The sequence below is a fragment of the Podarcis liolepis genome, assembly GCF_965112155.1.
Source record: "Podarcis liolepis genome assembly, chromosome: 13".
NCBI classification, from domain to species: Eukaryota; Metazoa; Chordata; class Lepidosauria; order Squamata; family Lacertidae; genus Podarcis; species Podarcis liolepis.
The window spans coordinates 50,478,822-50,500,600 of NC_139573.1; the positions used below are offsets into that span (position 1 = coordinate 50,478,822).

The 21,779-nt window shown below is 46.4% G+C and overlaps 1 protein-coding gene across 4 annotated transcripts in view; it reads left to right on the forward strand.

Annotated features, from left to right (window-relative positions):
• The window catches only part of LOC310692378 (transmembrane protease serine 11G-like), a 63,390-nt gene that overhangs the window by 20,065 nt on the left and 21,546 nt on the right, over window positions 1–21,779 (forward strand). For 2 of the 4 annotated variants that reach the window (XM_083473301.1, XM_083473304.1), the window contains exons 2-7: window positions 5,220–5,439; window positions 10,930–11,079; window positions 14,156–14,277; window positions 15,811–15,929; window positions 16,404–16,471; window positions 19,724–19,887. In XM_083473301.1, the coding sequence (XP_083329427.1) occupies window positions 14,157–14,277; window positions 15,811–15,929; window positions 16,404–16,471; window positions 19,724–19,887 (472 nt within the window). In that variant the 5' untranslated portion in view covers window positions 5,220–5,439; window positions 10,930–11,079; window position 14,156. The remainder of the gene's footprint in view (window positions 1–5,219; window positions 5,440–10,929; window positions 11,080–14,155; window positions 14,278–15,810; window positions 15,930–16,403; window positions 16,472–19,723; window positions 19,888–21,779) is intronic. The other 2 variants (XM_083473302.1, XM_083473303.1) reach the window with 2 other exon arrangements.

Genomic DNA, 21,779 nt, shown 5'->3' on the forward strand with positions numbered 1-21,779 from the left:
GGCGGGAAGGTAAACGGCATTTCCGTGCACTGCTCTGGTTCGCCAGAAGCGGCTTAGTCATGCTGGCCACATGTACCCGGAAGCTCCCTTGGCCAATAGAGCGAGATGAGTGCCGCAACCCCAGAGTCGGTCATGGCTGGACCTCATGATCAGGGGTCCCTTTACCTTTACCTTAAGGAACTTCTGGTGAAGGACAGACAGTATATCTAATCATTGTTATCAAACGTACTGGTCCAGGGTTTATATGCTGGCCTTAGTGTGCTATGACTACGGATGCCTCATCCTGTCCACTAAGTAATAACCAAGTAGGCAACAGGAGACGTTCCTTTGAGTTGGGAGTTCCATGGCAGGGTTGTTGTTGCTGAACAACTGAAGGCTGCTGTAAGATGTTAGAAGAGATCAGCGGCTGGCAACTTTAATTTTTAGGCATTATAGTGAGAGGCTGGGACATGGCTCAAACAGTGATTTCATTGTGACAAGGCTCAGGAAACTAGAACTGTCTTGGCCAAACAGAGTATGAGAATACAGTGGTACCTCAGGTTAAGTACTTAATTCGTTCCGGAGGTCTGTACTTAACCTGAAACTGTTCTTAACCTGAAGCACCACTTTAGCTAATGGGGCCTCCTGCTGCTGCCGCGTCGCTGGAGCATGATTTCTGTTCTCATCCTGAAGCAAAGTTCTTAACCTGAAGCACTATTTCTGGGTTAGCGGAGTCTGTAACCTGAAGCGTATGTAACCTGAAGCGTATTTAAACTGAGGTACCACTGTAGTACTTCAGAAGCAGCACCAAAGGGGGTATGTTTACTTGCAAGTTTGCAGGGGAACAAAGAGGAAGTTCAATTCCGTGTATATACCCTTAGAAAGTAGCAATAATGACATATTTGCAGGATTTGTTGCTTTTTATAAGCAATGACGTGAGCCCGATCAACCTGAAGAAGGAAGAGTTATGGACTTTTTAAAGCTCCTGTTGGCACACATCATATAAACTTTAAATAGAACATAATCTCAACATTTGATAACTTCCCTGCTGAGTGATTTAAGACCTTTACTGGTGTCATTCATGAGCGTATTAAATGTATGCTTAATGTACTCCGAATTGCATGATGCATGGAATGATGCCATAATCTTCATTTATAAAAATGGGGAGCATCCAAGGTTGTTGACGGACAGGTTAAACAGGTCCATTATTAGTTCATTTGGAATCTGCTAGTGGCTGCGAAAAAAAAGAAATCTGATTACAAAGAAATGGCAGGGACCTGCTTTTCCTATGTTAGAATAAGGGGTGGTTAAGATTTGGAAATGTTGATATTAACAATGTTGATTTAAGCCGGGGTGGTGAACCTGTCAATCCACCCCCCAAGATGTTGCTAGACTCTGCCTCCCATCATCCCTGACAATTGGCTTTGTTGGCTGGAGCTAATAGGCTTTGTAGACCAAAACACCTTGAAGATACCAGCTTCATGAAAGTTGCAAAAGGGAACTGAAGCCAAGTCTTCTTTAGAGCTCTTGGCTATGTGTGTAGGGCTTTGATAGCCTCCGGTCCATTGTCGCAATGCTTCAGCAAATGGTTGATGGACAAGTTTGCTAAGAGGACCATTTTTACCATGAAGGTAAAGGTAAAGGGTCCCCTGACCATTAGGTCCAGTCGTGGCCAGCTCTGGGTTTGCAGCGCTCATCTCGCTTTATTGGCCGAGGGAGCCGGCATACAGCTTCCGGGTCATGTGGCCATCATGACCAAGCCAGTTCTGGAAACGCCATTTACCTTCCCGCTGGAGCGGTACCTATTTATCTACTTGCACTTTGATGTGCTTTCGAACTGCTAGGTTGGCAGGAGCTGGGACAGAGCAATGGGAGCTCACCCTGTCGTGGGGATTCGAACCGCCGACCTTTTGATCGGCAAGTCCTAGGCTCTGTGGTTTAACCCACAGCGCCACCTGTTGTTTTCTGCTGCTCCAGAGAAGTGGACACGGAGCAATGGATCCAAACTACAAGAAAGAAGATTCCACCTAAACATTAGGAAGAACTTCCTGACAGTAAGAGCTGTTTGACAGTGGAATTTGCTGCCAAGGAGTGTGGTGGAGTCTCCTTCTTTGGAGCTCTTTAAGCAGAGGCTTGACAACCATATGTCAGGAGTGCTCTGATGGTGTTTCCTGCTTGGCAGGGGGTTGGACTCGATGGCCCTTGTGGTCCATTCCAACTCTAGGATTCTATGATTCTAAGGTCAGAAGGGGAACCTTGAAGGGCGGGCAGGTGGGAAACCTAAGAAGCTGAGCGGCTAAAGAAGGAGATCCCAGGCCGCGCTTGCCTTAAATGAGGCAAGCCACACCCCCTGAGCCAGCCGATTGGCTGGCCAGGAGATGATGCGGCCCAAGGATTCCCCTGATTGCGTGGGGCTGGAAGCATGAAGCCCGCAGCACCACCACGTCCTCCCGAGGTTGGAAGTGGCTTTAAGGCATAGAGGCAAGGCCAAAGAAATTGTTGCGCCACAAAACAGGTCAGCTCCAGAGGAGCAGCTGTAGAGAGAATTTGTTCTTCTTCTCTGTAAGAAAGTAAGATAATACAGTGGTGCCCCGCAAGACAAATGCCTTGCAAGACGGAAAACTCACTAGACGAAAGAGTTTTCCGTTTTGGAGGTGCTTCGTAAAACGAATTTCCTATGGGCTTGCTTCGCAAGACGACAATGTCTTGCGAGTTCCTGCTGTTTTTTCCCCTCCTCCCCCCTTTTTCTAAGCCGCTAAGCCGCTTATCAGCTGATCCGATCAGCAGATAAGCCGCTAGAAGCCGCTAAAAGCCACTAATAGCGCTAATCCGCTAATCCGTCAATGGGCTTGCTTCGCAAGACGAAAAAACTGCTAGACGAAGAGAATCACAGAACGGATTCTTTTCGTCTTGCGAGGCACCACTGTATTGATTTTTCCGGATTATTTCTGAGATCCATTGATGAGCTTCCCCACAGAATCCAGTCATTTTTTGTGCTAGGCTGCAAAGTCTTCCGAGTTCATACATGTGGTCTGACCGCAACAGGAACCTCATCTGTAATCCTAATGCATAGGTATTACTCTGATTTCTATTGTCAAGAGTAATCCCTTCCCAAAGGGCTTGGTAGCATTAATCATAATTCCCCTGCGGGCATTTGTCAAGTCTCCCAGTTCTTTTCCTTCTCTGAATCTTGCTTAACCATTGCCTTAAAATATCATGTTGTAATGAGTTCCACAGACTAATTACACTCTAGGTTCCTTTTGAGAACTCATTCTGTATTGAGGCGCCAGTGCCGAACACAGCTGTCGCTCTCTTCTGTGAATATCGTTTTGCACAATTAAGTAAGAAGGGTTCAATTTTAGAAATGGTTTAGAAAACAATCTCAGGAGAATCCTTAGAAACACATAGGATTGCTGACACTTTTCCTGAATCCTAACACGCAGAAATTAAGTAAAGTGAAGTTTTTTTCATCACTTTATCTCCACGATAGGAAAAACGTCCGCTGCTAAATTTCTGTATAGAAGGCAACTGGAAGAGACAAATAGGTTCTTCTTGTAATCTGGGAATGAATGTTCCACCTACATCTTGTTACAACACGCCACAGCCTGTCATTTTCCTGCCCTATCATGCTGTAATGTCTGCATTTACTGCACCAGTGTCGACAGGGAAATCACTTCAAACTATTTCTGCATTTGTTGCTGCATCGTGCATTATTCAATTGCTTTTAGAAGAGGACTTTTGGCTTTTTGAATATTATCACTCATGGACTGCTTAGAAATATCATGCAAATGGGTCAATTATAAATAAAATTCATCCCATTGGCTGATACTTCAGAAGATACGTAACCCACCCAGGCCACTAAACTGGACTACATATTGCGTCTTACCTGCAGTTTTCTGTTTCGGAAGCTTTGCGGTTCTAGGTTTTTGTGGTCAATGCTGCCCATGAGGTTGTTACTATTCAGGATTACAGTGGTACCTTGGTTTGCATACATCTTGGTTTGCATAGGTTTTGGATTACATACATGTCAAACCCGGAAGTGTGTGTCCTGGTTCGCAACCTTTTTTTTTCGGTGAAAAGGTAAAGGACCCCTGACAGTTAAGTCCTGTCACGAATGATTTTGGGGTTGCTGTGCTCATCTCACTTTACTGGCCGAGGGAGCTGGCATACAGCTTCCGGGTCATGTGGCCAGCATGACCAAGTCGCTTCTGGCAAAACCAGAGCAGTGCACGGAAATGCTGTTTACCTTCCCGCTGGAATAGTACCTATTTATCTACTTGCACTTTTATGTGCTTTTGAACTGCTAGGTTGGCAGGAGTTGGGGTAACTGTGCCCCTGAAGGACCAGGTGCACAGCCTGGGAGTCAGTTTGGACTCACAACTGTCCATGGAGGTGCAGGTCAATTCCGTATCCAGGGCAGCTGTCTACCAGCTCCATCTGGTACACAGGCTGAGACCCTACCTGCCTGCAGACTGTCTCGCCAGAGTGGTGCATGCTCTAGTTATCTTCCGCTTGGACTACTGCAATGCGCTCCATGTGGGGCTACCTTTGAAGGTGACCTGGAAACTGCAATTAATCCAGAATGCGGCAGCTAGACTGGTGACTGGGGGCGGCCGCCGAGACCACATAACACCGGTCTTGAAAGACCTACATTGGCTCCCAGTACGTTTCCGAGCACAATTCAAAGTGTTAGTGTTGACCTTTAAAGCCCTAAACAGCCTCGGCCCAGTATACCAGAAGCAGCGTCTCCACCCCCATTGTTCTGCCCAGACGCTGAGGTCCAGTGCCGAGGGCCTTCTGGCGGTTCCCTCATTGCGAGAAGCAAAGCTACAGGGAACCAGGCAGAGGGCCTTCTCGGTAGTGGCACCCGACCTGTGGAACGCCCTCCCACCAGATGTCAAAGAAATAAACACCTACCTGACATTCAGAAGACATCTGGAGGCAGCCCTGTTCATGGAAGTTTTTAATGTGTGACATTTTAGTGTATTTTTTATCTTTGTTGGAAGCCGCCCAGAGTGGCTGGGGAAACCCAGCCAGATGGGCAGGGTACAAATAATAAATTATTATTATATAACCTGTTTTGGTTTACAAACGGACCTCCGGAACAGATTATGGTTGTAAACCAAGGTACCACTGTATTGTTGTTTACAAATGGAGGGGTGGGGTTTGTCTTGTTGGAATAGTTGCCATGTTTTGATGCTTGATCCCTCAAATGCTTCTTCCCCATCATGTCCCTCCAGATCTGGCACCTCCCTGAACCGGTCTGGTCACCGCAGACAGAGATCTTGAGCTGCAGGCTGTCTTGTCTTGGATGAAGGGAGGAGCAAGACACAGAGTGATACCTCAGCATATTGGGTCACGTCCTTTGCATCAGATATCACCAGCAACCTGGAGGTGATGTCAGGTCTAGAGGCAACTTCTTACTGAGGGCTTGTATGCTGAAGTGGTCCATGCGATCTGGTAGGTGGTTTTTACCCATGGGTTTTTTTTTATATTTTTTACAAGCTGGAACGTGTGCAGAGGAGGGCAACCAAGATGAACAAGGGTCTGGAAACTAAGACTTATGAGGAGCGCTTGAAGGATCCAGGTATGTTTAGCCCAGAAGAGAGGAAAATGAGAGGTGATATGATAGCCATCTTCAAATATCTTAAGGGCTGTCACATGGAGGAGGGACCATGCTCCTTTTCTCCTGCTCTGGAGGGTAGGACTCAAACCAGTATATATAAAAGGATGTCACATAGAGGAGGGAGAAAGGTTGTTTTCTGCTGCTCCAGAGAAGCGGACACGGAGCAATGGATCCAAACTACAAGAAAGAAGATTCCACCTAAACATTAGGAAGAACTTCCTGACAGTAAGAGCTGTTTGACAGTGGAATTTGCTGCCAAGGAGTGTGGTGGAGTCTCCTCCTTTGGAGGTCTTTAAGCAGAGGCTTGACAACCATATGTCAGGAGTGCTCTGGTGGTGTTTCCTGCTTGGCAGGGGGTTGGACTCGATGGCCCTTGTGGTCTCTTCCAACTCTATGATTCTATGATTCTATGATTCAATGGCTTCAAGTTGAAAGAAAGGAGATTCTCACTAAATATTCAGAAAAACTCTCAGACGGTTAGAGGTGTTTGGCAGTGGAACAGCCGCCCACGAGAGGTGGTGGACATGCTTTCCTTGGAGGTTTACAAGCAGAGGTGGGATGGCCATCAGCCATGGATGCTTTCGCTGAGATTCTTGCCTTGCAGGGTGTTGAACTAGACAACCCTCTCAAGATCCCTTCATAGCTGTCAACTGTAAACTTTTTTTACGGGAAATTCCCTTATTCCGAATAGGATTCCTCGCAAGAAAAGGGAAATGTTGACAGCTATGGATCCCTTCCAACTCTTAAGATGCTATGATTCTAAATGTGAAGTGGTTATATGGGGAAACTGGACCATGGGACCTGGAGTTTGCATAGCCCTTCTGGAACCGTACAGGTTCCCTTAGTTGGCAGAGTCCCACTGTAGGAGTCCTCTGGGAGACAGCAAGGGGCCTTTTCTTCTAACAGTTGAGTACAAGAGGAGGAAGAAAGCAGCACCTACTAAAACCCTCTACAGTGGTACCTCAGGTTAAGAACTTAATTTGTTCCGGAGGTCCGTTCTTAACCTGAAACTGTTCTTAACCTGTGGTACCACTTTAGCTAATGGGGCTTCCTGCAGCAGCTGCACGATTTCTGTTCTCATCCTGAGGTAAAGTTCTTAACCCGAGGTACTACTTCCGGGTTAGCGGAGTCTGTAACCTGAAGTGTTTGTAACCTGAAGCGTTTGTAACCCGAGGTACCACTGTATTCCACACCACTGACAGGAGAACAAGAGCCCTGCTATTCTCCTTCATATTTTGCAACTCTGCCAAGTTAGACAATGTCCTGTGGTCATATCATAGCTGGGCATCAATTGATTACATTCGGAGATCTATCACAGGCTATGGCATTGACTTCTGCCACCAGCAACGAATAACTGAATGGGGTTTGTGATTGGGGAAAAGAGCAATAAGTTGGGGGTGGGTGGGGCGGAACTGCAAATTACTGACATAAATTCCACTTGCATAACACGTGGTTGTATTCTGAGTCTCGCAATTGCTGGTCTTCCTCGTCAGAATATCTCCTTCTTTTCCTAAAACTCAGTGTTTTTAGAAATGGGGGCACAAATGTTCTCATGGGCAAATGTGAAATGTTGCTAAGAATAGACAGAGGCCGCCACTAAGTTCTCCTTTGAAACAAGTATATGCTGTTGTGCAGCTCCCATTCATCTCAAAGGAGCTGACGCAGGACAACTTCCCGGTGGATTACCACCAGTTGAACGGCAGAGGCAGTACAACTGCCTTACTTATTCAGACTAAAGGTCAATCTAGTCCATTATTGTGTCACCAGTAATAGGCAGACAGATGCAGCTGATAATATGCCGGGCACAAGGCTGATGGCCTTTCTCTGTTGGCTTGTCCTCAACAACTGGTGCCATTTCCTGCACCCCTTCATTTGCCATGCTTTCACACTGTTTTTTTTTTTTGTACCTACTCATCAGACCACCATAAAACAAACAAACCTTCAACAGACAAAGGGAACTACATATTTGTATCAAGTTAATGAAAGTGTGTGTGTGTGTGTGTGTGTGTGTGAATGAATGAAACTTTATTTGCGTCAGCCATCGGCCAACAAGTACAGTGGTACCTTGGGTTACATACGCTTCAGGTTACATATGTTTCAGGTTACAGACTCCACTAACCCAGAAATAGTACCTCAGGTTAAGAACTTTGCTTCAGGATGAGAACAGAAATCATGTTCCGGCGGCATGGCGGCAGCAGGAGGCCCCATTAGCTAAAGTGGTGCTTCAGGTTAAGAAGAGTTTCAGGTTAAGAACGGACCTCCGGAACGAATTAAGTACTTAACCCCAGGTACCAATGTATGTGTGATGTGTGTGTGTGTGTGTGTTGACATTGTATGCAAACCTAAACTGAATTCCCTAAAAGCATAAACTTAAAATTCTGAATCTCCCTAGCAAGTCACAGCATTATCCTTTAATTATCTCCTTGAGGATGATGTTCCTGCAGATAGAACATGTACCATCCAATCTTTGCAGTGAACATATCCATATCTTGTCAGTGCAGCAGGTAGATTACAGTCTTGTGGATGAACTTTCCTGCGTTGCTTGCTAAGATCTGTCCCAAGTAATGTTGCTGAGCATATAATTGTTGTTGTTGTTTAGTCGTTTAGTCGTGTCCAACTCTTCGTAACCCTATGGACCAGAGCACGCCAGGCACTCCTGTCTTTCACTGCCTCCCACAGTTTGGTCAAACTCATGTTGGTAGCTTGGGGAAAACACTGTCCAACCATCTCATCTTCTTCGTCCCCTTCTCCTTGTGCCCTCCATCTTTCCCAACATCAGGGTCTTTTCCAGGGAGTCTTCTCTTCTCATGAGGTGGCCAAAGTATTAGAGCCTCACCTTCAGGATCTGTCCTTCCATTGAGCACTCAGGGCTGATTTCCTTCAGAATGGATAGGTTGGATCTTCTTGCAGTCCATGGGGCTCTCAAGAGTCTCCTCCAGCACCATAATTCAAAAGCATCAATTCTTCGGTGATCAGCCTTCTTTATGGTCCAGTCCAGCTCTCACTTCCATACATCACATAATACAAAGGGCAACATACAATAATGTGTGCAAGATCTTCAACCTGTTTTTAAATCACAAGGGGAGCTATGCTCAGAATGTGGCTCATGACTTTGCAAAAGAGAGGCTTAGTGGGTTAGGAACAGTTTATTGATGATACCACTGGATATTTTGATTGTTCCTGTTGACAGCGGATCATTGCATCCTCAGCTGTGGAGAGCAAAAATGGAGGAGAATAGCTGAATCAGCTGGTATTCAAAGCGCAATTCATAGTCAAGGCAACGTGTTTGGGAGATAAAACGTGACTGTAGAGAAGTCATATTTGAGAAGGGGCACATCTGAGAAATGACTATTCCATAGTCCTTAGCCAATAATGGCTGATAGAAAAATTATGGAGATACAGTGTTGTAGTGAAATCATATCTGAAATGCTGGCATGGGTTGCAATAGTTTTGTTTTCAATATGTCCCCATCTTGTCTCCCCAACCCCCGCCTTCCTTGTACCCATTCCTCAATCCTAGAAATGCCATGGCATTACTGGTTGCATCTTCTAGTGGCACCATGGCTTTCAGGAATATGCGGTGATAGCAGGATGACATTATGTGCTGTGACATTACACAGATGTAACAGTTATCATGCCTTGTTGTGTGTGTTCCCATGCAACTATAATAAATTAAAGAGGAACTGGTGCTAATTTGCTGTATTTTTATGTTGAGCACCGGTTCTTGACAATGACATTCCAGTTTGCTAGGTGCCACGCTTAAAAAAACACCCTCTAAGATCTACCCTGAAAGCAAATCTCAAGTTTTTGAATTTCCATATGAAATTGAATTGTTTGTTTACTTGGAAAAACACGTCGTATCTCTAAAGAACTCTGGCTCCAACACTTGATGGAAAATCAAAGGAGATGAGTTCATTTACCATTTTGGCCCATGCTAATCCAGGTAAACAACTCTGTCAATTTAAGCTGTTTTGGCATAATGAGGAATTTGCATCACAAATTCACGAGTTGCCCATTACAAAGTCATGACTAATTTATAAGCAACAAAATGCTTGGTGAATTCGAATGCAAAGTTCACAGTTGCGAAAATGACACGATTCTCTGTTCTGTTCTTCCTTGTTCACAAAATAGCATGTTAGTTTCTTTCAGTTCAGCTGGACAGCATGTAGGCCCCTGTTGTGCTTTGTTACAACCTGGGTGTGATGTGGGGTTTTCGTTGTTGTCATTATTGAACCCAGTAAATTGTGAGAGAATGTGGGCAAGCCCATAACAAGGATTTGCTTGAAATTACTCAACACAAATACTGTAGCTAGTGTCTCCAGGTAGCTTTGTAATTTGAAGAAAACATTGGATGAATCAAAGTGGGAAGTTCTCTGCTCTCAATAAAGTTCCATCAAAACCAGGAACCGAAGACCTTCTGTTTCATGGGTAGTGTTATGTACTAACCTTGGATCCTAGAACAATAGGCAAGTAGGATTCTAGAAGGCAACAACTGATTGGCTTGCAGGAGAAGGCCAATCAGGCTCCAGGAAGAAGTTAATCAGCCCATTAGGCTGGCAGAATAGTAGAATGCAACAACTGGTTGGCCTGCAGGAAAAGACCAATCAGGCTCCAGGAGGGAAGCAGAATCAGCCAATCAGACGGGACTCATTGTGTAAATAATGTATATAAAAGCCTGAGGTTTGGGAGCAATTCAATCACTGTTTTACAAGCTGCGATAAAAAGCATGAAATCACTACAGGACTCCAAGTATATTTCAGGTAGACAAACTAAGGCCCGGGGGCCATATCCAGCCCAATTGCCTTCTCATTCTGGCCCACGGAAAATCCAGGAATCAGCGTGTTTTTACATGAGTAGAATGTGTGCTTTTATTTAAAATGCATCTCTGGGTTATTTGTGGGGCATGGGAATTTGTTCACACACACCCTCCCCCCGCAAAAAAAATATATAGTCCGGTCCCCCACAAGGTCTGAGGGATAGTGGAAGGGCCCCCTGCTGAAAATGTTTGCTGACCCCTGTTCTATTTCAAGCCCAAAGTGTTATACTCTCTTGCAACATCTGGCGCATCAGCAGTTGCTTGGGTTCATCACCGCCTTCCTTGGTTTCTCTTCTGCTCATCTAGTATTAGTAGGGCAGCTAAAAATTAGGCAATGCATTACAAAGAGGAGGTGAAAAGAGGACATGGATTTGCATTAATTGTATATGTGCTAATTAAATTAGATGTAAATTAAAACAACAACACTTAGTCATTTAAATAGAAGTAAAAGGCATCCCATAATAGTGGAGAAGACTGTGACCAGATGACCTGCTTTGTTTGTTGTCCAGGTGCCAACTCATGATGCGCAATTTCAAGGCCCCTTCTGCTCTCCCGTCTTCAAGCTCTTTATCTTTAAACCAGACTTAGACTGGAAAGTGCTTCAAACAGAGGACTACTTCACAGAGAACTGTCCCCTGATAGCCCTTCAAGAGTAGAAGGTAAAGTAATATGTCCATAGCCCTAGTTTTACTCAATTTTCTGGTTGATGCCTGCATTCTGCACCATGAGACATTTCCAATCACTTTTCTTAGACACTCCCACTCTCAAGGTACATTATAGTCATCCAATCTGGGTGTTGCTACAGTATGGATGATTGTGGCCAAACTAGGACATCAGCTGAACTGCACACCACACCAGTGGAAATATCCCCCAGAGTCATCTGAAAACCATTTGGATCCATCAGTCTAAGGGTTGACTACTGAAATTGGTCCCTTATCCCCTGCAGAATTTTGAGGATGCTATGAAGCTACACATCACCAAATGATGATCTGCCCATGCCAATGAAACATACCTATGTTCCTGAGTCAAAATCTCAGATCCCCTCCCTCCTGTCCAGTAAGGTAAAGGGACCCCTGACCATTAGGTCCAGTTGTGACCGGCTCTGGGGTTGTGGTGCTCATCTCGCTTTATTGGCCGAGGGAGCCGGCGTACAGCTTCCGGGTCATGTGACCAGCATGACTAAGCTGCTTCTGGCGAACCAGAGCAGCGTACGAGAACGCCGTTTACCTTCCCGCTGGAGCAGTACCTATTTATCTACTTGCACATTGATGTGCTTTCAAATTGCTAGGTTGGCAGGAGCAGGGACCGAGCAACGGACGCTCTCACGGGGAATCGAACCGCCAATCTTCTGATCGGCCAGTCCTAGGCTCTGTGGTTTAACCCACAGCGCCACCCGCGTCCCATCTCCTGTCCAGTACAAAGCACCAAATCAAGGATGTGACCTGGCAAATATTAAGATCAGATGATCTAATGGTTGCAATGGAGGTCATGAAATACTGACAGAGGGAGCCTTGTCATAGATATTGAAGTTTCCTCAAATCAACCAGTTCCTCCAACATCACCCTCAAACCATCTCCATCAGCTCAGACACAGAAACTGTTTGCAGTGGAACAGATGGCATCCTAAGAGAATGTCTATCCTGTCTCAAGAGCTCAGCACCGGCTACAGAGAGGTTTCTGGGCAGAAATCTGGCGAAGGAGATGGGATTGTGGTAGACTGTGAGAACTCTTCTCTCAGCCCTTAGAGCCTTGGCTAACACTGTACCACAATACTTGTTGGGAACAACTGAACGAGACAAACCTCCCACTCATGCCAGGTCACTATGTTCATCCAGAATTCTTGGCGTCACATGGTTTACCAGCATTGACTGATCTGATGTTAATTCACTAGTACTACTAAGATGGATAGGGACGCAGGTGGCGCTGTGGGTTAAAACACTGAGCTCAGGACTTGCCAATCAGAAGGTCGGCGGTTCGAATCCCCACGACGGGGTGAGCTCCCATTGTTCAGTCCCAGCTGCTGCCAACCTAGCAGTTCGAAAGCACGTCAAAGTGCAAGTAGATAAATAGGTACCACTCCGGCGGGAAGGTAAACGGCGTTTCCGTGCACTGTTGTGGTTCTCCAGAAGCGGCTTAGTCATACTGCCCACATGACCAGGAAGCTGTACGCTGGCTCCCTCGGCCAATAAAGCGAGATGAGCGCTGCAACCCCAGAGTCATCCGCAATTGGACCTAATGGTCAGGGGTCCCTTTACCTTTACCTTTACTAAGATGGATAACTAATAGGGCAAGCAGGAAGCTCCAAGCTCAGAGAAGGACTAGAGGGGTTCACAGCCTACAGCTGCCTGATCTCCGTTCTCCTTCGTTGATCCATTCATGAATAATCTCCAACCACCAACACACTACCAAGCACAGGACTAGCCTTCTCACTCACCGTATTTTTCACTCTTTAAGACGCATAAGATGCACCTAGTTTTAGAGGAGGAGAACAAGAAAAAAAATATTCTCTCCCTCTCTGCGCAGCGCCTCTCCAGCGAAGCGAAGTCAGAACAGCAAGAGGGATCGCTGCACAGCAAAAGCAGCGATCCCTCTTGCTGTTCTGGCTTCTGGGATAGCCATGCCAAGCCTCTTCAGGGCAGGGGGAGCGTTCCTCCCATTGCCCTGAAGAGACTTTGTGCGGCTATCCCTGAAGCCAGGAGAGCGAGAGGGATCGCTGTGCACCGATCCCTCTCGCTTTCCTGGCTTCAGCGGTAGCTTTGCAGCCTGCATTCGCTCCATAAGACGCACACACATTTCCCCTTACTTTTTAGGAGGGGAGACGTGCGTCTTATAGAGCTAAAATACAGTGATTCGCATTTGCATTTCTATACTGATCCTTGGTTTCAAAAAAGATTTGAATCTTTTTCTTTTAATGTAAGAATGCTTAACAATTGAAGCAGACGTCGTACTAGTTATACTATCTGGTGGTGGGGGTATGATGGAGAGGGTGGAATACATGGAAGTAACCTCTCAGAATGGGTGCGTGTTACATTTATTTTTTTTAAGGCACCCCAAAATATTCACACAAAGGCAAAAGAGCAAGAAAAACGAAATGGGCATTCCTGGTAACTAGAGACAGCTGAGTCCTGTTTGCTCAGACAATTCACAGTCACATATGGGAGAGAGAAGGGCTGCCTCTGCTGGTCCTATACCATGGCTTAGCTGCTGGCCTTCCACCTCCTGACAGCTGGGGGAGGACATGTCTATAGAGGGGAGCCTACTCTGCAAACATATGGACCCTACCCTGAACACAGAGGTTCTGAATAGGAAATACAGGGCAGCCCCCCTTTCATGTACATGCTCCCGTCCCCCAATCCATGGACAGCAAAGGGACGAGATGTATATCTGGGACCAGCAATGTGTGGTGAGACCCTGCTCTCCCCCTCATGCGATCATGACTTGCATAAGGGACTTGCATAAGCCAAACAGGGCTTTGAAGCTCATGGGATCTAAGTGAAAGTGATAGCCATTTCACTTAAGTTTTCATGGACAGATAATTCATTGCATGTATTAATGTACTTACTGAATTCTAAGATAATGGTTTGCAAGAAAACAGAGCACACTTTCATAGTGGGCATTTAAAATGTGATTGAAAACTCATGCTATTAATCTCTGGCTATTTCATCATGGGGAGTTTCCAATCTCCCTACTCTGTGTTTTCACCTATAATTCTTTCATTTTTGCCCACTTCTCTCAGAATGGCTAGGATGGAAACAAGACCGAGATACCTGGAGCCTTGGATGATTGCGCTGATTGTCCTAGCAGCGTTTGCAGTCATAGCCCTTGTTGTCGGCCTGCTGGTTTATTTTTTGGTATACGGTGAGTGCATCAATTGTTACCAATCCATCTGGCCTGAACTGCTCTCTGTTTTCAAGCTTTTCAAATGTTAAAAGGGTCTCAACCACGCTTTGTGATCAAGACAACCTCTAGCCCAGGGCATGGACCCTGGAACATGTGCTTTGAGGTTCTGCAGGGTGCTGTCGTCTCCCCAGTGCTGTTTTACATCTATATGAAGCCATTGGGAGTGGTCATAAGGAGTTTTGGAGCACAGTGTCTCCACATGCCAGTGGTGGCGAACCTTTTAGAGACCGGGTGCCCAAACTCCAAACCAAAACCCACCAAAGCCTGGAGAAGAGGAGGTTAAGGGGTTCATATGATAGCCATGTTCAAATATATAAAAGGATGTCACATAGAGGAGGGAGAAAGGTTGTTTTCTGCTGCTCCAGAGAAGCGGACACAGAGCAATGGATCCAAACTACAAGAAAGAAGATTCCACCTAAACATTAGGAAGAACTTCCTGACAGTAAGAGGTGTTTGACAGTGGAATTTGCTGCCAAGGAGTGTGGTGGAGTCTCCTACTTTGGAGGTCTTTAAGCAGAGGCTTGATAACCATATGTCAGGAGTGCTCTGATGGTGTTTCCTGCTTGGCAGGGGGTTGGACTCGATGGCCCTTGTGGTCTCTTCCAACTCTAGGATTCTATTTATTGCAAAGTGCCCAGAGTTGTTGAGATTTTTGTTGAGGTTTTTTTGCGGGAGGGCTCCCCAAAGTTGTTGAGCTTTTCAGCAGGAGCGGCTGACCAAATTTTTTTTTTGGGGGGGGGGTTGCAAAAGTTTTTTTCCTTTTTTGGGGGGGATGCCCCAAAGCTGCTGAGCTTTTTTGGGGGGAGAGAGAACAATGACAAATAATACCTAACTAACGTGCAGCTGGAACTAATGCCCCACAAATAACCCAGAGATGCATTTTAAATAAAAGCACACATTCTACTCATGTAAAAACACACTGATTCCTGGACTGTCCGCGGGCCGGATTTAGAAGGCGATTGGGCCAGATCCGGCGCCCGGGCTTTAGTTTGCCTACCCCTGCTTTAGTGTCATCAGCTCAGTATTATGAAATATTCTGCCAGTGGAGTCTCAAGTAGACCCCTTCTGTGCCAACTTTAAATGCCTGATGAAAACTTTTTTATTCCACCAGGTATATGCAGGCAATGAACTTCCCACAATAGTTAGCTGATTTCTGATTTTAACTTTTTGTCTGTGTGCTTTCTGTATGGTTGTATGGGTTATTATTGTAAACTGCCGTGATACTTTTTATGAATAGTGGTAAACAAATATTTCTATGGACAAATAAATATGTTTTATATTTATGGTGTATGGATGCAGCCTGGGGCACCGTACATATTCCTACTCTCCCTTCTCTGCAGAGATATGAAAGCGCTCTGTTTCAGAGTTAAAAACACGGAGCGCTCACCTCTGCGCCACGATCTTGTAGATAGCCTGAGCCACATTGGGGCGAAGTAAAGAGAAGATGAACATTGTTTAACGCCTTCCTTTCCTCCACTTCCTTTGCTGCAGATCAGAAGTTGTTCTTTTACAATGCTTCCTTTAGAATCAGTAATGTGCCGTACCAACCAAGTTTGGAAAAACAGACCTCGAAAGAATTTAGAGACCTGAGCTCCACCATTGAGACGATGGTAAGTGAAAATGGTTTGCTTTCTTTCTTTCTCCCTCCTTCATTCTAAACACCACTTTTTGTGCAAAAAGAAAAATAACTGACGAAAGCTGTGAAGACATGAGGAATAAACTAGATTGCCTGGGCACAGCAATCTAGAATCTGATGCAAAGTTATCAAGGGTTATTCTTGTAAACCTGACCATAATTTTAGCGGGAATGTGAAGTATTCTTTTTCTCTCAGCTGTTTTTTTTTATTTACCAGTCATGCGTTTACTATCCTTAAAAACCCCACAAACCCTAAAACTTCTTTGTAAATTGCGAAGTACAGCATGACAAAGACACAAAGATGATGATGATAAACAATAGCCAAGTTTACAGAGATCGCAAGTTATTTCGATTAATTTTGTGGTGCAGAGACTTTCAAATGTGTCTGAATTTTCTCTGAGGCGTTCTGGGATGCACTTGCTTAACATCCTTTTCCTTCCTTTCAACAGATTAATGAGGCATTTGAAGGTACTCCGTTGAAGAAAAGGAAGATCAAATCGCAGGTCGTAAATCTACGGTATGTGAAGCAAATGTTTTATGGCCAAAAGTGAAGTCTGGAATACAGTGGTACCTCGGGTTACATACGCTTCAGGTTACAGACTCCACTAACCCAGAAATAGTACCTCGGGTTAAGAACTTTGCTTCAGGATGAGAACAGAAATCGTGCGGTGGCGGCGCAGTGGCAGCAGGAGGCCCCATTAGCTAAAGTGGTGCTTCAGGTTAAGAACAGTTTCAGGTTAAGAACGGACCTCCGGAACGAATTAAGTACTTAACCCAAGGTACCACTGTAAATTTAACTGTAAATCAGCTTGCCCAAGATGTCTTTGGACACTGAATTGGCCTTACCTTCTAGTAGCAATGGAGAACCTTTTTCCTTTCGGCTCGAGGTCTGAATTCACTCTTGGGGGCTGCACTTGCATGCCAGGAGTGGACATGGCCATCCCCATCGCTGCTCAGATTGATCTGATGACCAGGGGGGTGGCATGGCAAGATGCCCATGAAGTCTGCCTGGCCATTTCGGGCAGCGCAGGGCCCCGATCCACTGAGTCCCAGAGGAGACACGTGGCTCGGGAGCGCTGCAGGCCAGGCCCTGTGGTAAGTGCCACCCCCTGCGGTGTGTCATTTTGTCACCCCCTCAGGGATGACACCCGGGGTGGACCGCACCCCTCCCTTCCTACGTGTCACAGTCTGGTTCATGGCCGGTCGAAGTCCCGGCTGGTGACGTCGGGACCGGGGGCAAGATGGCGGGGTGGGAGCAGGAACAGGAGTCCAGAAGCCAGGAGTCAAGAAGCCAAGACTCCAAGGGTCAGAGAGCTGGGAGTCAAGAAGGCAAGGGTCCGAGGGTTAGGAAGCAAGGAGTCATCAAGTCAAAGGTCTGAGGATCAAAAAATGAGAGTCACGAAGTCAAGGGTCCGAGGATCAAGGAGTCAAGCACAGCAAGGCAGGGAACATGTTGCTGTGGCAAAGAGCCGAAGGGAAAATGCTGACCTTATATCCCTTCCCAGCTCTTGCCAGCAGGTGCTGTGAGTTACCAATCAGCCTCACCTGTGCGGCCGCGCCTTGCCTCTCCAGAACAAACTTAGGAAGGCCCCAGTCCTGCAAAGTTCTACTGGTCACAGGGCCTGGCTCCTGTATGCACTCCTGACACTACCCCCCTGGGGAGGAGGCAATTTCCACTTCCATCAGGGAACTGTGTATATGTTCTCCTCAGCATATTGACACATCCCTTTTGTTTATTACTCATTCCATTTTGATTATGTACACATCATGACTCAGTTTCTGAGTCTGCTGTTCAAATGATGATGAGATATGATACTGCGTTCCACTTTTACGCTGTTATTTACCCAAAAAATCAGAGAAGCTTACGGGTAGTTCCTACGCAGTACCCCATGGTCGCAACTTACAGGGCCAGACCTGCTTACTTTCGCCAGCATTAATTTTATTCCTTTCATCCCACACTTCTTCCAAAGAGTTCATTATGGTCTGTGCAGTAGGGCAAATGGGTCTTGTGCTTTTCTCTCACACACCTCGGACTGGTTGTTGGTTACGGGCTCATAAACTTGATTGCTCTCCAGTGAAATTGGATGCCTGGTTTTTTTTAATGCCCTTGCCTTGGGCTTTGCCAACAGCGTATTTAAATACAAATACCACCCTCTTCTCAGTTATAAATCCAGCTGCCGGATTTTAAAAGTAGGTGGGATGATTTAAAAACCATTAATCGTTCCGTAGCTCAATAACTTTTTAGATGTTTATAAAGATAACCGTGCCTGACTCGCTGTGCTGGGAACAGATGACTTGCAAGAAATGGGAATAAATTCCCATCTTCTTGCTTGCGTGTGTGTACAGTGCACCTGAGGGAAGGAAAATGACAATATCCAAGGTGAGAAATGGTGGAGTCTAGAGGCAGACGCCACAAACAGTTCCGCCAGGGCTCCACAGAGCCAGGCTTTTACATCTGCGTCATGTGATCTATGACTAATAGGATGGATGAGGCGGCTGTCTCTCAGGTTCAAGGTGTCACTAAGGACAGCAAGTGGGAGAGAGAAAGATATGATCTGAGGAATACATCATGCACAAGCCCTGTTAAAATGAATGGAAGCTTGCAAGGACACAGTTTTGGGGTGGTAGACTGATTGAAAATCCCACCCCCTCAAAACAGGTTGCTGTCCTAGTCACAAGGGAGGCCCATTGTAGTCCTTTTTCGGAGAGCTAAAATCGTTTGGTGGGGCTTACACCCCGTGGTTGAATTCCCTTCTCTCTCCCTTCCCCTTTTCAACTTTTTCAAAGCTCCTCTTAGAATGCAGCTCATTTTGGCAACCAGGGAAAGAGGCTTTGCTCCTAGAGGAGCTAAAAACAGATGGTGCACCTTCCAAAAGTAAGACCCCAGGAACTTTTCGGAGACTCCCACCCTCAAGTTTCGGAGGGTACCCCAAAATGTCTTGTTTGAGCAGTGGTGTAGTGGGAGGGGGCATGGGGTGGTTGCCCTGGGCACAAAATTGTTAGGGGTGCAAAATTTCAACACCCAGTTCTCCCTGTGTGCCTCCGTTGCTGGTCTCTGTTGAAAACGGCTTCTTCCTGAGACCCAGGAAGTGACCTCTCCAGATAATGGAACGCCTCTTCTTTTCTTATCTCTGTGGCTGTGATCTGCTGGGTGACGTGGATGCCATTAGGCAGTCAAATGTGTTAGGCAGTTTCCCTCCCACCACCCTCTACACAGCCCCGGACTCTGGCAACCCATGCTACACCACTGTGCTTGAGAACTATTGCTCAGCAATATTTCTTACACAGCCCCCGTTCATTCTTGAGTTATGCAAGAGTGGAGAACATCTGGGCAGTGGAGGCTAGTCCATTAGGGCCAAGTGGGCACTCCCCCACCCAGCTTAGCTTGCCCTCATCCAGCCTTCACCTCCTTACTTACAACCAGGCTGATGGAGGTGGTAGGCACTGCCAATACAGCCTCCTCCTCCTCCTCACTACCTACATGTTTCCTTTGTAGAACCCAGGAAGGATAAGGATGGGACTAAAACTCGAATTACTGGCTCTGGGCTTCACCTGCCTTCTGCCTTGTCAGTCCGAATAGGTGACAGCCTCCACTGCATCCCGGCAAACTGCGTACCATATCAATTAGTAGGAGGTGGAGATGCTCTTTCATTTTCTTCCACCTCAGTTGCCCAGATGTCCTGGGCCAGCCTCGCCTATGCAGAAAGTTCTAGTAGACGATATCCTGGCTTGTGGGATCAGCTGTCTGAGGCTTTGTTTTTCTTTGCAGTGAAGACAACAATGGCGTGCTTGCAGACGTGGTGCTGGTGTTTAGGTTCATTGCCTCGGATAGGAAAGAGGCCCTCTGGATGAGTGTGAACGATCTTTTGCTGAGGAGGCTAAGGTTGCCAACATGGCCCTTGAGAATTGACCTTTCATCTTACAAGCTCAGAGGCAAGTGTCAGACATTATTACCTTCTAAAATCTTGACTGGATTCCTCCCACCATGTTTTCCTTTCTCTGCTTTGGGCCCTGAAGCATATGGTGTTGCCTCATAAATTTATTACATGCTCCCCTTGCTTGCTTCTCGTGGACTAACTTCCCCCATTGATTTTTGCTATGGAGCCATCTGCTAAGCTCTGCCCCGACCACAATTTCCAGCCTGCCAAGTTTACCCTTGTCTTCCAGCTCATGCCTTGCATTTCATCAGCTGTCCCAGCTGGCTGTGCTCAGGAATTACGCAATCATACAGGACGAGGGGGACACGGGTGGCGCTGTGGGTTAAACCACAGAGCCTAGGACTTGCTGATCAGAAGGTTGGCATTTAGAATCCCCGCGACGGGGTGAGCTCCCGTTGCTTGGTCCCTTCTGCCAACCTAGCAGTTCAAAAGCACGTCAAAGTGCAAGTAGATAAATAGGTACCGCTCCAGTGGGAAGGCAAACAGCGTTTCCGTGTGCTGCTCCGGTTCGCCAGAAGCAGCTTAGTCATTCTGGCCACATGACCCGGAAGCTGTACACCGGCTCCCTCAGCCAATAAAGCGAGATGAGCGCTGCAACCCCAGAGTCAGTCACAACTGGACCTAATGGTCAGGGGTCCCTTTACCTTTACCTTACAGGATGAGGGGGTTACATACCGGGGCATTTTGGTCATATTATATCTATTTTTGACTGAGAGACAGAGCTGATAGATTAGATTAAAGGTAAAAGAAAAGGAACCCCTGACCATTAGGTCCAGTTGTGGCCGACTCTAGGGTTGCGGCGATCATCTTGCTTTATTGGCCGAGGGAGCCGCCGTACAGTTTCCAGGTCATGTGGCCAGCATGACTAAGCCGCTTCTGGCGAACCAGAGCAGCGCATGGAAACACCATTTACCTTCCCGCCACAGCAGTACCTATCTACTTGCACTTTGACGTGCTTTCGAACTGCTAGGTTGTCAGGAGCTGGGACCAAGCAATGGGAGCTCACCCCGTTGTGGGGAATCGAACCGCTGACCTTCTGATTGGCAAGTCCTAGGCTCTGTGGTTTAACCCAAAGGGCCACCCATGTCCCTATAGATTAGATTACGTAGGTACTTTATAGGACCTCTGTGATCCTTGCATAATGCCGCCAATCAAAAAGTGGGTTGACCGGCTAACTCATGCCCGAAATGAGTAGTATGGAGCTGAAAAGGTGCTTCTGGCACAACCTCATCAGGTCTGTGATAGAGGGCAATGCCATTATTGATGCTGAGATGGTCTTAGGGCCAGCTCTAGTGACGGAAGTATGGATGAGGTTCCACTGTGCCTTCAAGGACCTGCTTAGAAAAGCAATCCTGGAGAAATGCAAGCAGCAGTTAATACTTCTAACCAAATGAGCTTATGGACCTTCTAGGCATTTTGGCAATAATGTTTAATGGGATGTATAATCATCTGTTTCTTCCTGACACAGTGTGGGAGACAGATAGGTCTAACCCACAGGGCATGTGGTTCCACTACAAAATTCTCTGGAGCTGTTCAATAACATGGCCATGCTCTTCCACAGTAGTAATAGTAGTAACAACAACAACAACAACAACAACAACAACAACAACAACAACAACATATTATTTATTTGCCACCCATCTGATTGGGTTGCCCCAGCCACTCTGGGTGGCTTCCAACAAATAAAATGCATTACACACAGTGAAACATCAAATATTAAAAACTCCCCTGTTCAGGGCTACCTTCAGATGTCTTCTAAAATTCAGATAGTTGTTTATTTTCTTGACATCTGATAGGAGGGTGTTCCACAGGGCGGGTGCGGCTACCAAGAAGGCCCTCTGCTTCCACCCATTTCCATGGGGCTTCTGCAGGAGGTTCAGATCTGCC